The sequence below is a fragment of the Leuresthes tenuis genome, unplaced genomic scaffold (assembly GCF_036924035.1).
Source record: "Leuresthes tenuis unplaced genomic scaffold, fLeuTen1.0.hap1 SCAF_14, whole genome shotgun sequence".
Taxonomy (NCBI): domain Eukaryota; kingdom Metazoa; phylum Chordata; class Actinopteri; order Atheriniformes; family Atherinopsidae; genus Leuresthes; species Leuresthes tenuis.
Window position 1 is genome coordinate 2107832 of NW_027325368.1, and position 14669 is coordinate 2122500.

Here is a 14669-nt window from a genome sequence, read left to right on the forward strand (position 1 = left end):
ATCAATAAAAACTGCTGAATATTCAGTAAAAGTGTGACTCATCAGTTTTTAGCCACCTTTTTTTAATCGTTTTTTCTTTTATCTGTCTCCATAAGAAGCCAACAGAACCTGCAGAAAGCAGCAACCCTGAGGTTCCCAAAAGAGTCACCAGTTAACCACAAATAAAGCGCCGTGCATTCAACAATTAACAATTAACAATTCTCCATAAGAAGCCAACAGAACCTGCAGAAAGCCGTAACCCTGAGGTTCCCAAAAGAGTCACCAGTTAACCACAAATAAAGCGCCGTGCATTCAACAATTAACAATTAACAATTCTCCATAAGAAGCCAACAGAACCTGCAGAAAGCAGCAACCCTGAGGTTCCCAAAAGATGAATGCCTGAGGAAAAAGTCTATCAGAACATTTCTGAAGTTCATTGTTAAGACAAACTATTCTTCACTGATTGAAAGTAAGAATTAGTGATGATGAGTAATACAATCTGACTTTCCACGGGAATGTGTCCCTCTGTGTGGGGTGGATCGTTATCGTTGTTGTTTCTTCAGTTTGTTTAGCAACCAAATGCACAGCACTTGGACTTCAAGACAAAATGTTGCTACAGGGACAACATATATGATAACATATCATATTTTCTGTGTCCATGCTGCAACCTTCATGTCACTCACCAGCACCACGTTCTCATAAGAATAAAGTAAAATGTTTCACACAGCTCTGTCACAAAGACTGTTTCTTCTAATCTGAACAACACTGGCCCACATTCTAAATATAATATAATAAATATAACATAATAAAGATAAATATTACTGTGTTGACTGCATCCATACTGTCAGCACACTTCTGACTTCATTTCTGAGTAATTAAATCTTTTCTTATCATATTGTGGTGTTATACAACACAAGAAAATGTTTTTTTTTACCAGTTAACCACAAATAAAGCGCAGTCAACAATGTGTCGGACAGCTTTTATTCTCTCAAACACCGAGCCACGCGTCCTTCGTGCCAAATGAAGTGCAGCCCTGTACATGAACGTTTCTCAGTGACTGTAAACTCAGCAGCAGCAGAAGTCAAATGCAGAAGCACTTTTATGATCACAGAAACATTTCAGCTTCACTAAAACAGCAGGTCACAATCATTTCCTGGTTGTAGAAAAGAAACATCGTCTATAATCACTTTGAATCTGAACACAGGCCTTCTAACTAAGACCCTGAAAATACAAAAGCACTAAAAATTATGGTACAAATAAGATTAAAAGGGAAACTCATCATTTAATTGAAGGACCGTGTCTGCAGGCATTATGATGATTGCCTAAATGTTAATGCAGCTCAGTTGTAAGATAACAGATCACCATTCTTTATCCTCCGACTGAAACTGTCTCATCCTACAAGCTTTATTTCATTTGATGACCATCAAAGCTACAGACATGACATCACAGGAACAATCCTTTAATTAAATATCAACTGTTTCTACCACAAAAATCGGAGACAATTCAGTCTTTCAGCTGTTGTTCCAGCCGTCATCACCTCACCGACTCCTCTACTTCTCTTTGGGCGCCATGTCGTCGCCGCCCGACACGTTGCCCTCCTCGTCATCGTCATCGTTACCGATGATCCCCTTGAGGTAGGAACGCTTGAACTCTTGGAATATCAGGTCGTCCTCCAGCTCACTGTGATAAAATATCAGCATTAGAGAATCAGAGAGCAACAAACCAAAGCATTAAAACAGGGCCTGAATCCTGATTTGGATGAGATTCAAGCTGTTATACACACACAAATCAGTGAAAACGTTATGACCAACTGCTTAATATTGAGTAGGTCCCCTTAACCCAGCGGCTCCACTGGACCTCTGAAGGTTTGCTGTGGTATCTGGCACCAACCAGAGCCTCTAAACCCTGGTGGATCAAACGTCTTTCAACACATCCCACAGATGCCTGATGTGGAGGTCAAGTCAACTCCTCAAACTAATTCTTGAGTTCCTTCTTGGTCGATCTGAATGTTCAGGAAGGTGTTTTGTGTAAAAGCTGCACCGACATGCGTGGCAGGCTCCCCAAAGCATTCCTGCCTGCTTGCCTTCTTCCCACAGAGCATCATGGTTCCACATCTTTCTGAGGCAGGACCCAGCCGTCCACAGGATGCAAATACAAGTGTAATTTATTAGCTCGTTTTCTCCCTCCGTGATCCAGTTCATCCAGTGTTAGGTAGTAGGTGTTTTTAGCATGAATGTTGCCCCGGCTAAGTCACCCTGACCGGTCCAGTAACTATTGAACCAAACAAAGACCAGCCTCCAGGTTGGCAACCCATGACCCTGCAGCCACTGGCTCTCTTGTTTCCAGATCAGGAACATCCAAAAAGAGCTGCAGTTGTGCTATGCTAGGATCCAGCAGCTTAGAGTTTGCAGCCTGATACATCCTCTGTCTACCAGACATGAATGTAATGAGATAATCAGTGTTTTCACTTCTCCTGTCAGAGGACAAGAAGGTTTCAGCTCAAAGTGACCAGAAGAGTAAAAGTCTGCTGGTTCATTAGGTTACAGGGAAAAAGTTTGGCATCTTAGACCAAATTCTTCAATAATAATTCTCTAATAATTGAACTTCTAACTTGGCACCATCCCCACTTTAATCCTATTGGAGCTGGAGCATCAAACTCCAGGTACACCTCTGCTGTTAAGGACACAAAACGCAGCAGAAAACAGAGGAAAGCTGATAGTGCTGAGGAGGACGCAGGCTGATGCAGCGATAACAGATCCTGAAACAGGATCCTGTCCCTGCACAACCTGAACTGAAGAGATGACAAGACTACTCCGACTCAGCAAAAACACTTCTCTATGTAAAAGAGTCATTTTTCCTACACATCAAAGCCTCGATGAGAGTCAAACAAGACAAAGTAATGCTTCAGGATATTTACCTTTCCTTCACTGCAGGCAGCAAAAAGACATAAAACCAGGAGAATTAATGTATGAATACGTTTCAATGTGGCTGTCTGAAGAAAACCGAATGCTTTCCACACTTTCAGATCAAACCAGAGAGACAGATGTTTTACCTGCGTCTGGTTTAGGATGCATCAGTCTGAAGGGAACTTCCAGGCCGACCTCACTGCAACAAACCAACACGTTTCCCACAGAGATGAGACCAACAAGCAGTGACACAAGTTGTTCACACTGCAGACTTTCTGTAAGACTCACAAATAACAGATTTAGATTGTAGAAACCGGCTATATTTTCTGTAAATGGGGTTTCCACACATTAAGAATAGCAGCCTCGTGCACAGTGTGGCACCATCAGCAACAACCAAGACAGGAAGAGTTGTTGGATGAAAGGTTTTAAAAGCTAAAGCACATCTGTGTTTTCCTCCCAGTCTGCATTAATGGCATCTTTACAGAAAGAACTGAAACACAAGCGGTTATACTGAGGAAGTAGAAACAGACTTACGTTGATCCCATCATGCTGCGAGCGTGTTGGAGACAAAGATGAAAATCAGACAAAGCACAAACTCCTCTGAGTGAGTTTCAATGTTCAGAAAATGAACAAAACGTGAACAAATCAGCTGGAGTGGAAAGAAAAATCAGCCTGAAATAAGACGAACTTTCAACATATAAATGAGTTGTGCTGCTATGACATCATTTTAAAGCCTTAAACAATAAGAAATTGAACACTTTATTGCAGTGAACTGTGAGCAGATTGAACAAACTGATGTGTGGCGCCCCCTGGTGGTGTAAGGATGTCAGACGGGTGGAGCGCGAGACCCCCGGCTCTGCATCATGACTCTATTACTTCATTTTGCAGTACAAGCACTTTGTGAGGTAAGCAGGGTGAAGCATTTATGAGGAGTCAGTGTCTTACCTGCAGCAGACTGCACTCAGAGGTCAGAGGGTTCCCGAAGCCTCGAGCTGAAGTTAAAAGGTGCTCAGAAGAGCCGATGTTTGCACATCTAAACCGACTCAAACCTCATGCTGAGTTTAGCTCTTGTGAACATTATATTGTGGATATTTAGCCCACAGCCTTTCTGCATCAGACTGCTCCATGGACTGCGTCTGTGTGGAACTCTGGACCGTGTTGCAGTGTTACTTTTGCTCAAAAAGCCATAAAATATTCTTAGATTTGAGTCGTTTTAAATGAAGAAGAATCACTCTTGTGCAGGCGCCTCCTGAGCGGCTTTCAGACCGAGCTCTCTGATCACAGTCTGCTGCAGGGACTACACCGACAACTCAGAAAAACCTATTATAAAGAACAAATGCACGATAAAAATACATTCTCTATTGTGAAAGGCTTTGTTGGCGTTTTCCTCGTTGCCGTGGTGATGCATCCCACAGTTTGTGAGGCCACCTGAATTTGAGGTCATCTTTAGTAAAGATTAAGATCCCACTCTGACATCTGATGGATGTAAATCTCTGGCTACACGTGACCAACACTTTAACCCTGGAACGAAGCCTTTCCCCCGGCTTTGACCCTCATGAGGATGAGCGACTGCACCAGAGAGCAAGTTCATGCAGGACATACTGACCCGCCAACGATGAGCTTCACCATCACCCTGTACGACACGATCATGCCCATAACCTCCTTCAGAACACCTTCTTTAATGCTGAAAGAAAACAAACATTTCAGATGTTGACGGCCTGACAGGATGCAGAGCAGTAACCAGCACCTTCCGCTCACATGCTCGATGATGCCAGGTTGGTGTCTTCATGCTTCAGTTTGCCATCCAGAGCGATGCCACGCCGCTCCCTGTTGTTGGCCAGCAGAGGCAGCATCTTGTAGTCTTTCTGCAGCGTCGCTCCGGCCGACACAGAATCTCTGGCAGAAAGGAAAAGAGGCGTTAAAGCGAGCAGTTCAGAGGGAGGAGAACAGAATTCATGCTGAATAATCTGAAAACAGACATTTGAACCCAGGTTTCTCTCCATTAGAAATAACTTTTATTCAAACAAATAAGCTTAAAACATTTTTGCTTTAACAAGGCATGAAAGTCCCACTTTATCAGCAATATTTGTCTGCTGGCAGTAAAAATATTCAAAGATCTGTCAGACTGATGAAGTCTCAGCACTTTGGTTTATTAAGTCCCTCCATCAGAAGAAGAACCAGAACTCCACATCAAACCAGAGGCCCATTTGGACCAATAACATCTGGATTTTGCTACAAACATTTAGTCTGCTTAAAGACAGTTTCACCAACACAGGAATAAAGTCACTGACTCAAAAGATGAAGTCTGTTTGGCTCCTTTAACCTCCAACACTGAGCAGCAAAGTAATAGAAGAGTCAACTTCACCATCCTCTGGCTCCCAGACAGGAGACATTTGGGCCTCATCTGGTGCTAAAAGTGGCACCTTTGGCTCAGTACTGGCAAGCATTATGTTGACCAAAGAAGAATAAGCCATAGCCTGGATTATGGGATGTGTTTTATTGGCCCAAATGGCAAAAGCCAGCTTTGATATATGTCACAGCAAGCAAAAAGGCCTAAAAAACATGCTGAATTTGGTCATTCCAGATGGATATGAAGCTGAGTTTAGGCAGCTTAGGCACCAAATGTGGGCCATAAGAAAGCTTCAGAAGTGGGCCATATCTGGGCCAAAGATCTTTTGTCATCTTAGCTGATTCTGTGGTTGAAACTGATTGAATAAAATTAGGAGAGGACTATAAACACAGAGCCATTACATCATCCTCACATGCTCACATTGACCTGAACCGGTAAAATCCTCAGTGGGAGCTCAACCCCAGTCCAGATGTATGGAAACAGCCTGCCAGTGAAAGTGTGTGTGAAGGAGGATATGAGTGTGTTAGCATCAGCATCAGTGAGCGACAGCTTTCCTCTGTTAAAGTCCAGATCCACTCGGATCCTCTGGAGCTTCTTCACGGGGAGAGGTGTGGAAATCTGATGTGGGGAGAGTGCTTTAAGTGTGCCGTCACACAACTGGAGTCTCCATAATCCAGACCGTAGATCTCCTTTCCTCTGAACGGACTCCTGCAACACACCCAGCTCCCACCGTGTGCCGTGGTCCACATCAACATCCCAGCAGCGCGTCCCTGAGCTGAAGCCTTCTGATCCCAGAACGGCGCAGAAACCGCCGACCCTCTCTGGGTTTTCAGGCAGCTGGAGCTTCCTCCCCAGTCTCACAGTGGTGAGGTCGTCAGACAGGAAGAGTCCTGGGTGGGCCGTGTTTGGATCCAGAATCACCGGAGTGTAGGACACCAACCTCTTCATGTTGCTCCAGATGTTGAAGCTCAGGTTGCCCAGGTGTTTGGCCTCCTCCATCAGAGCTCCTGGGAGCAGCTGAGGCTCGTCCAGCAGGGGGCAGCGGTGCACTCTTTCCGCTGCAGGCCTGTGGTTCAGCAGGAAGGAGACGTCTGGGACTCTCAGCTCCTCCTCGGTGGCTCTGATGGTGTCTGACAGACGCAGCATCTCTCTGCTCAGAGCGGCCATCTTCCCCCTCATCACCTGGCTCTTCTGCTCCTCTTCCTCCCTCAGAGCAGCCAGCCGGACCTCCTCTTCCTCATCTAGGAAATGGTGAAGCTCGTTAAACTGCTGTTTAATCAGCCTCTCTGTGTGTTCAGCCTGGAGCTTTATGTGTTGAGCCGTTTGATCAAACTTCACATGAACTTGATGAAAATCCTTCAGCGTCTCCTTTAAGCGCTCCAGAGTCTCCCGAAGCTCCTTCCTGTGTTGCCGCGCAGCTTCGCCGACGGGTCTGAATCTGTGGCTGGAGTGTTTCTCTGCATCTCTGCAGATGACACACACTGGCTGCTGATGGTCCAGACAGAAGAGCTTGAGCTTCTCACCGTGCACGCCGCAGACGTCCTGTGACCTGCTCTGAAGCCTCTCCTCTAGCAGAGTCTCACACAGATTCCTCAGCGCCAGGTTGCAGAGCGCTTCCTTCTGTTCGGACACCTTTTTACACACGGGACACTCGCGCACTTCTTTCTGCGTCCACCAGCTCTGCAGACAGGCCCTGCAGAAGCTGTGGCTGCAGGACAAGATGACAGGTTCTCTGAAGATGTCAAAGCAGACGGGACAGTTGAGCTCCTCTTCTGATCGGGACGCCATGCTGTCTCTGATTGAAGCAGAGAGCACGGCCTCGTCCTTTAAAAAATTATTTATTCCTTGCTGTCGGCAGCAGGCTGAATGTCTCAGTCCGACACTTTGATTTCAGTCAGATTGAGGCTCTAAACTCTACTTCGTGGCCAGGTAATGGCACACCTGGAGTATCTCCCCGCCCTCTCCTTCCTCTTTGTCCTCCACTTTACCTCATTACCTCCACAGGCCAGAAGGCAATTAACAATCAGAAGAGGGAGAGGAGGAAGGCTCTTCCTCTGGGGGCAGCAGCCATATGGCTGGTTCGCTTTCTTTTGATTAAAGAGTTAATCCTTGTTTTTTTTTCTTATTATTCGTCTGTCTTAGATGGCAGATTTTTTTTTGTCTTATTTTAGTTTGTTGTGGACTGCTGGGATAGGCTCCAGCCCGCTACCCGATTAACGGTATAGAAAATGGATGGATAGTTTGTTAGTTTGAGTTGGAGACGGCCGGTTTTGTTCCAGGTGCGACGGCCCACTGCGTGGCCGGCCTGTATTTCCCCTTTTTGTTCCTTTTGGCCGGGGTCTCCATCTCTTTTTTCAGTCTCTTGTTGCTTAAGCTTATGTATTCAGTCATTATTCAATGGTCAAATCCATGTAAAAAAAATAGCTTCTCACCGTTCTCAGGTCAAATATTTATATGCGATTAAAATGTGATTAATTTCAATTAATTAATTACAAAGCCTCTAATTAATAAGGTTAATTTGAATTGAGTCCTAGCCTTAAATCTAAAGTGTTTTCAGCAGAATAAGGGCAACATGTCATATCAGGGTGAAACAGGCCTCCCATTTCAAGGTAAAGCTTAACATCTAAGATTTAAGACAACTTTCACATGTGAGTGTGTGCTGATCACAGTCCTCACGGCAGCGTAAGCCCCGCCTCCTGCCTAAGATGAGGGTCGGTGGTAAGACTTCTGGATCTTTGGGCTACATTAGAGGCTATCTGAGGGTTCTGAGAAGCTTTATAGACACAGCATCAGGTGCATCATAGCAGCATCGTTTCAGAACAACCAAAAAAGCAGCGGTTCCTCACGTTTCCCTCCACCAGATCTGAAGAAAGATCACTTCTGCTGAGGACTTGTTGCATCCTGACAGGAAATAAAGTCTCCAGAGATTCCCAGGAGCAGCATGGAAAATGTCACCTTTGAGCACGTTTCCCTCAAACCTGAACCCTGTCGCCTGCTTTCATAGATGCATGTGGAGAGTTGAACACTAGATTATATTTTCATCCAGTCGATAAAACTGTTCACAGGACAGATTTCAACTGGGATATGTAGGGAAATGACTGATTCACAGAAAAGCCAAAACATTATGACCACTCTGAGCTCAGAAAGGGGTCCTGGTGTCTGGTACCAGGATGTCAGCCAAAGATCTTCACTGAGCAGAGATCTTCCTCCAATCTAGAGCCCATAACGGCCCCTGAAACAGTTTCCGTGAAGTAATTTAGTATTTTTCTTCCTTTAAAACTGTGAGTGACGATGACGAACAGAAGCGGCAGAGTTCAGCCGGAAGAATGTCTGTTCGTTGGCTGAAAATCGCTCGTCTTTTCTCTCATCTGTTCCCTCCGAGTTAAACTCTGCTCTGACTCTTACGTCAGATAATCAAAGAGTTAATAGCAGGTTTTAGAAATTAGATGTCGGTACCTTAACTTTCTAATATAAAACGTAGCTTCCCCATTTATTTCTCAGCTGATAAACGTGGAGATCCTGAAAGAAACTCCTGTCTGTGACTGTAGAAGTGTGAGCTGAGCATTACCCGGTGTCCTCGATGTCCACACATTTGACGTAGACGTCATTGGAGTACAGCACCACGGTGGCGAGCTGGTCCACTGGAAACAAGACGTTCAGACATGGTTAACGGCAGTCCTGCTGTTTTTGGTGGAGTATTTGCAACGAGTGCTTACCTGAGAGGATGATGTTCTTCACATTTTTGTTGGAGTCGTTTGTGACGTTGACGTGAACTTTGATGGTCTCTCCGTGATAATAAAGCTGAAAACAGGAAGTATCTGCCTATAAATCATCTTTAATGCTGCTGGCTGTAATTCACCAACATTTAAAGGAATCTGATGCTCTCAGACGCCTTCTCCCCACAGATTTCAGTCAAAGTTGATATGAAGCCGCTCACCTCTTTGTCCAGCGAGGCCTGGACATGCAGCGGCTTGTCTGACATGACGAAGTCCTTGGTGGTTTCAACAGAAGGCGCGTCTTCCTGGCTTTCCGGAGCGTACTGGACCTTCCTGAGCATCAGCTTCACCGTGCTCCTGTAGAGCCAACCACAGACCCGAAAGCAGGGATAAATGACTGGACCGGATTTATTTTTCAGTCCTCTGCAGTTTCACACTCGGATCAGAACTCACCGCTTGCGTATTTTTGCATCCTGGCTCTCAGCGCTGAACGCTTTGATCTCAAACTCCACGGCACATTGCTGCAGGAGAAGAAAGAAGAAGTGTCACCATCCTGTGGGGGGGCTCAGCTCCTCTCTGCTCATGTTCGGGAGCCGGGGATCTGTCTAAGATGCATGTCGGCTCTCTGAGTTAAGCCAGTTTTTCTGACTTTGGAGTGATCCAGAGCTCTGCATCACTCCTAAAAACAGCCAGATTATTCTTAAATTAAACATCTGAGCCAGTATTTCCATTAAAAACAACCAGATTCTTCTTAAATGAAACGTCTGAGCCACAAACTGTTCATCCATGGAGCGTATTTCCATTAAAAACAGCCAGATTCTTCTTAAATGAAACATCTGAGCCAGTATTTCCATTAAAAACAGCCAGATTCTTCTTAAATGAAACATCTGAGCCATAAACTGTTCATCCATGGAGCGTATTTCCATTAAAAACAGTCAGATTCTTCTTAAATGAAACATCTGAGCCATAAACTGTTCATCCATGGAGCATATTTCCATTAAAAACAGCCAGATTCTTCTTAAATGAAACATCTGAGCCAGTATTTCCATTAAAAACAACCAGATTCTTCTTAAATGAAACGTCTGAGCCATAAACTGTTCCTCCATGGAGCGTATTTCCATTGAAAACAGCCAGATTCTTCTTAAATGAAACATCTGAGCCAGTATTTCCATTAAAAACAGCCAGATTCTTCTTAAATGAAACGTCTGAGCCAGTATTTCCATTAAAAACAACCAGATTCTTCTTAAATGAAACGTCTGAGCCACAAACTGTTCATCCATGGAGCGTATTTCCATTAAAAACAGCCAGATTCTTCTTAAATGAAACATCTGAGCCAGTATTTCCATTAAAAACTGCCAAATTCTTCTTAAATGAAACATCTGAGCCATAAACTGTTCCTCCATGGAGCGTATTTCCATTAAAAACAGCCAGATTCTTCTTAAATGAAACATCTGAGCCATAAACTGTTCATCTATGGAGCGTATTTCCATTAAAAACAGCCAGATTCTTCTTAAATGAAACATCTGAGCCAGTATTTCCATTAAAAACAGCCAGATTCTTCTTAAATGAAACATCTGAGCCATAAACTGTTCCTCCATGGAGCGTATTTCCATTAAAAACAGCCAGATTCTTCTTAAATGAAACATCTGAGCCATAAACTGTTCCTCCATGGAGCGTATTTCCATTAAAAACAGCCAGATTCTTCTTAAATGAAACATCTGAGCCAGTATTTCCATTAAAAACAACCAGATTCTTCTTAAATGAAACGTCTGAGCCACAAACTGTTCATCCATGGAGCGTATTTCCATTAAAAACAACCAGATTCTTCTTAAATGAAACATCTGAGCCAGTATTTCCATTAAAAACAACCAGATTCTTCTTAAATGAAACGTCTGAGCCACAAACTGTTCATCCATGGAGCGTATTTCCATTAAAAACAGCCAGATTCTTCTTAAATGAAACATCTGAGCCATAAACTGTTCCTCCATGGAGCATATTTCCATTAAAAACAGCCAGATTCTTCTTAAATGAAACATCTGAGCCAGTATTTCCATTAAAAACAACCAGATTCTTCTTAAATGAAACATCTGAGCCAGTATTTCCATTAAAAACAGCCAGATTCTTCTTAAATGAAACATCTGAGCCATAAACTGTTCCTCCATGGAGCGTATTTCCATTAAAAACAGCCAGATTCTTCTTAAATGAAACATCTGAGCCAGTATTTCCATTAAAAACAGCCAGATTCTTCTTAAATGAAACATCTGAGCCACAAACTGTTCATCCATGGAGCGTATTTCCATTAAAAACAGCCAGATTCTTCTTAAATGAAACATCTGAGCCAGTATTTCCATTAAAAACAGCCAGATTGTTCTTAAATGAAACATCTGAGCCATAAACTGTTCATCCATGGAGCGTATTTCCATTAAAAACAGCCAGATTCTTCTTAAATGAAACATCTGAGCCAGTATTTCCATTAAAAACAGCTTGTTTAAAAACTGAGAAGAAACTTCATATGTACCAAAATCACCTTTTAAGTGTGAGATGGATTTCTGTAGAGAAGGGTTCGTGTGACAGGATGCCAGCAGGTAAGCTAATGTCTGTTAATATCTGGGCCTGAAGACTCGATTTATTGACTGAAGTATGTTTGATGCTGTGACACTGCAGGCTGTGAGTAAATGTCGAAGACATTCTGCCTCTGAGGGACTCCACGGTGCCTGCAGCTGAATTCACTGCACAGATGCTGTCTTTAAGTTATTTAGATCGTGAGATGGGGTGATAAAAATCAGGATTTTATCAGAGCAGAGCGACAGTCTGGAAACGCTTTAAGTGAGTCTTAATGGGCTTAATTCATGCAGGGGTGAATCATCTCCTCACTACACTATCTGGGTGAGTTAGTCCAGGTTGGAGAAGCTCGTTTTCGAATGATTTTGGCTGAACTCACACCTTTAACACAGTAATTATTTTATCTAGTGTCATGTAAACATGCTGAGGTGTTGGCTTAGATGGGTTAGATGGGGCTCTGCATTCTCCCACCTTCCAGCCTCCTGATTAGTGTTTGGAAACATGCATTAGCTGCATGCATCCCATCTGTGACAGCTTCACATGCTACAATGTGCAGGAAAATATGAAGAAACACAACATGTTTGGAGCCTTGAAAATCGTAATTTGCAACACTTTGCTTATGTCATTCAGACTTTTAACTGGACCCTACTCCTCCAGACCCAAAGACTGGCCCTAAAGAGTCAAAGTCCTCAGCCATAGAACGGTTCAGGTTCAGGTTTGATTCTCACCTTGCCAACATCTTGGGGCGCTGGCTGGAGCGCCACTGAGCAAGGCAGGTTGTCTGGAAACTGAGAGGAAAAAAAACGGTTAAACAGGGTAAAAGTGGGTAAAACAGGGTAAAAGTGGGTAAAACAGGGTAAAAGTGGGTAAAACAGTGTAAAAGTGGGTAAAACAAGGTCAAAGTGGGTAAAACAGGGTAAAATAGGGTAAAACAAGGTAAAAGTGGGTAAAACAGGGTAAAAGTGGGTAAAACAGTGTAAAAGTGGGTAAAACAGGGTAAAACAGGGTAAAAGTGGGTAAAACAAGGTCAAAGTGGGTAAAACAGTGTAAAAGTGGGTAAAACAAGGTCAAAGTGGGTAAAACAGGGTAAAATAGGGTAAAAGTGGGTAAAACAAGGTAAAAGTGGGTAAAACAGGGTAAAAGTGGGTAAAACAGGGTAAAAGTGGGTAAAACAGTGTAAAAGTGGGTAAAACAAGGTCAAAGTGGGTAAAACAGTGTAAAAGTGGGTAAAACAAGGTCAAAGTGGGTAAAACAGGGTAAAAGTGGGTAAAACAAGGTAAAAGTGGGTAAAACAGGGTAAAAGTGGGTAAAACAGGGTAAAAGTGGGTAAAACAGGGTAAAAGTGGGTAAAACAAGGTAAAAGAGGGTAAAACAGGGTAAAAGTGGGTAAAACAGGGTAAAAGTGGGTAAAACAGTGTTCCCAACTCCACTCTCATTGGATTAAACCCTTAAACTCTTCTTACAGCAACACTTTTCATGTTCTTTTGTTATGAGCTTCAGTTCCTCTCTGCATTGGGATATAAATACATCTCACTGTTCTGCAGAAGCTCCCTGCTGACAGCTCATTTCACCTCAGAAACTGTTCAACACCGGACTGCAGTGAAGGGTTTCCTCTCCCTCACGGCGTGTTCTGCCACCTCTCACCTCGAAGAAGAAGGGGTAGGCGTTGTTTCCCAGCTTGCGCAGAAGTTTGGCCTGGATCTTGGTGTGGATTCCCTTCTCACGGTCCTGCAGAGGCGGATACACCTGTCGGGTTGACAGGTACAGCTCCCTGCGGAAGGCGATTCCCATCACGTCCATGTCGTCTCTGCCGTAGCGAAAGGTGCAGGACAGGGTGACAAACACTGGAGGGCAGAGAAGAGAGCTTTAAACCCCTTTTTCTGTCCTTCTTTCTGTTTTCAAATAGTTTGTTTGCTGCTGTTTTGTTAAAGAATATCTGTTTGCTTTTTAAACCGATCAGGAGGAGCATGTTTGGGTACTGACCTTTCCTCCCTGCCAGAGCCTCAGGATCAATAAGGACAACGCCATCTGGTGGTGAACAAAGAACAGCTCTTTATACACGGTGATGAGAACATGTTTATCCACATGACAAAGAAAAATCATGAAAGTCTGAGTCTGTTTGAGTCTGTTTCAGAAGAAATTAAACAAAGTTATTCACCATCAATCCTAAAAACACTTTTATTTCCCCAAATCAGAAAAACAATGTTAACAGCTGCAGGGATTCTTTCAATGCACAGTATGAAACCAAGATATTTAATGTTTTTTGTCATCTTTGATTTAAAATATAACCATTTATGCAGCCGATTGTAACCCTGATCTGGTCCTGAAGCAGCAAAGATGTTCAGAGGAGCTCCAGTTTGTGTTTAAAACAATGTTCCTCAGAGAAAGACTGGAAGGGATCTGCATATTTCTGCCTCCACAGAGCAGAATATCATTAAAGCATTCAGGGAACCTGGAGGAGTTTCAGTGTAAAGGACGAGGGAGCAAGCCTAAGCTGGACCCCGTGACCTCTGACCCCTCAGACGCTGCATCAAGAACCGTCATTCATCAGCAGCTGATAGAAGCACCTGGACAAGGGATTACTGTGGAAACCTTTGTCCAGCACCACAATACAGAGTTCCATTCACAAGCTTTACTGTGCAGGAAAGAAGCCTGATGTTAACCTCGTCCACTTCTCTGGGCTCGGAGGCGTCTGGGATGGACCGTCACACGGTGGAAACGTGTGCTGTGGTCAGACCCATCAGTATTCCACATCTTTGTTGGAAGAAATGGAGCAAAGAGCAAAAGCAGCATCCAGCCTGCTGTCAGCAGCCAGTCCCTGCAGCCAGGCTCTGTGATGGTATGGGGTTGGATCAGGGGCCAAAGCTCATTTCCACTTCTGTGACGGCAGCATTAATGCAGAAAAGCTCACTGAGATTTTACAGCAACATGTGCTGCCTTCAAGGCCACATCTTTTCCTGGGACGTCCCAGCATTGTTCAAGCAGACCATGGAAAACCACATTCTGCCACATTCCAAAGGCCTGGCTGAGGAAGAAGAGGTACGGGTGCTGGACTGGCTGCCTGCAGTCCTGACCTGTCCCCAGCAGAGAAACAACCACCCCCCCGCACTGCTGCACACCTTAAGACCTGTTTAAGGAGGAATGGGACAAAATAAC

General features: G+C 44.0%; 2 protein-coding genes across 3 annotated transcripts in view; both read right to left on the bottom strand.

Moving 5' to 3' along the window:
* Positions 1–986: 986 nt before the first annotated feature.
* The window catches only part of saga (S-antigen; retina and pineal gland (arrestin) a), a 15585-nt gene continuing 1902 nt past the window's right edge, over positions 987–14669 (bottom strand). Inside the window, exons 3-15 of one of the 2 annotated variants that reach the window (XM_072363441.1) lie at positions 13497–13541; positions 13158–13357; positions 12242–12301; positions 9405–9472; positions 9173–9308; positions 8952–9036; positions 8804–8876; positions 4644–4781; positions 4492–4569; positions 3420–3434; positions 3032–3084; positions 2897–2906; positions 987–1659 (exon numbers count right to left, since the gene is read on the bottom strand). In XM_072363441.1, the coding sequence (XP_072219542.1) occupies positions 1530–1659; positions 2897–2906; positions 3032–3084; positions 3420–3434; positions 4492–4569; positions 4644–4781; positions 8804–8876; positions 8952–9036; positions 9173–9308; positions 9405–9472; positions 12242–12301; positions 13158–13357; positions 13497–13541 (1091 nt within the window). In that variant the 3' untranslated portion in view covers positions 987–1529. Of the gene's footprint in view, positions 1660–2896; positions 2907–3020; positions 3085–3419; positions 3435–4491; positions 4570–4643; positions 4782–8803; positions 8877–8951; positions 9037–9172; positions 9309–9404; positions 9473–12241; positions 12302–13157; positions 13358–13496; positions 13542–14669 lie in introns of both variants that reach the window. The other variant, XM_072363442.1, reaches the window with a different exon arrangement.
* On the bottom strand, positions 5644–7035 carry LOC140268508 (nuclear factor 7, brain-like). Its single transcript, XM_072363416.1, has one exon. It carries the CDS (start codon positions 7021–7023, stop codon positions 5644–5646), a length of 1380 nt encoding a protein of 459 aa, XP_072219517.1. The 5' UTR covers positions 7024–7035.

Coding starts and splice junctions, on each gene's coding strand:
- LOC140268508 (XM_072363416.1), bottom strand. CDS start 7,023: ATGGCGTCCCGATCAGAAGAGGAGCTCAACTGTCCCGTCTGCTTTGAC.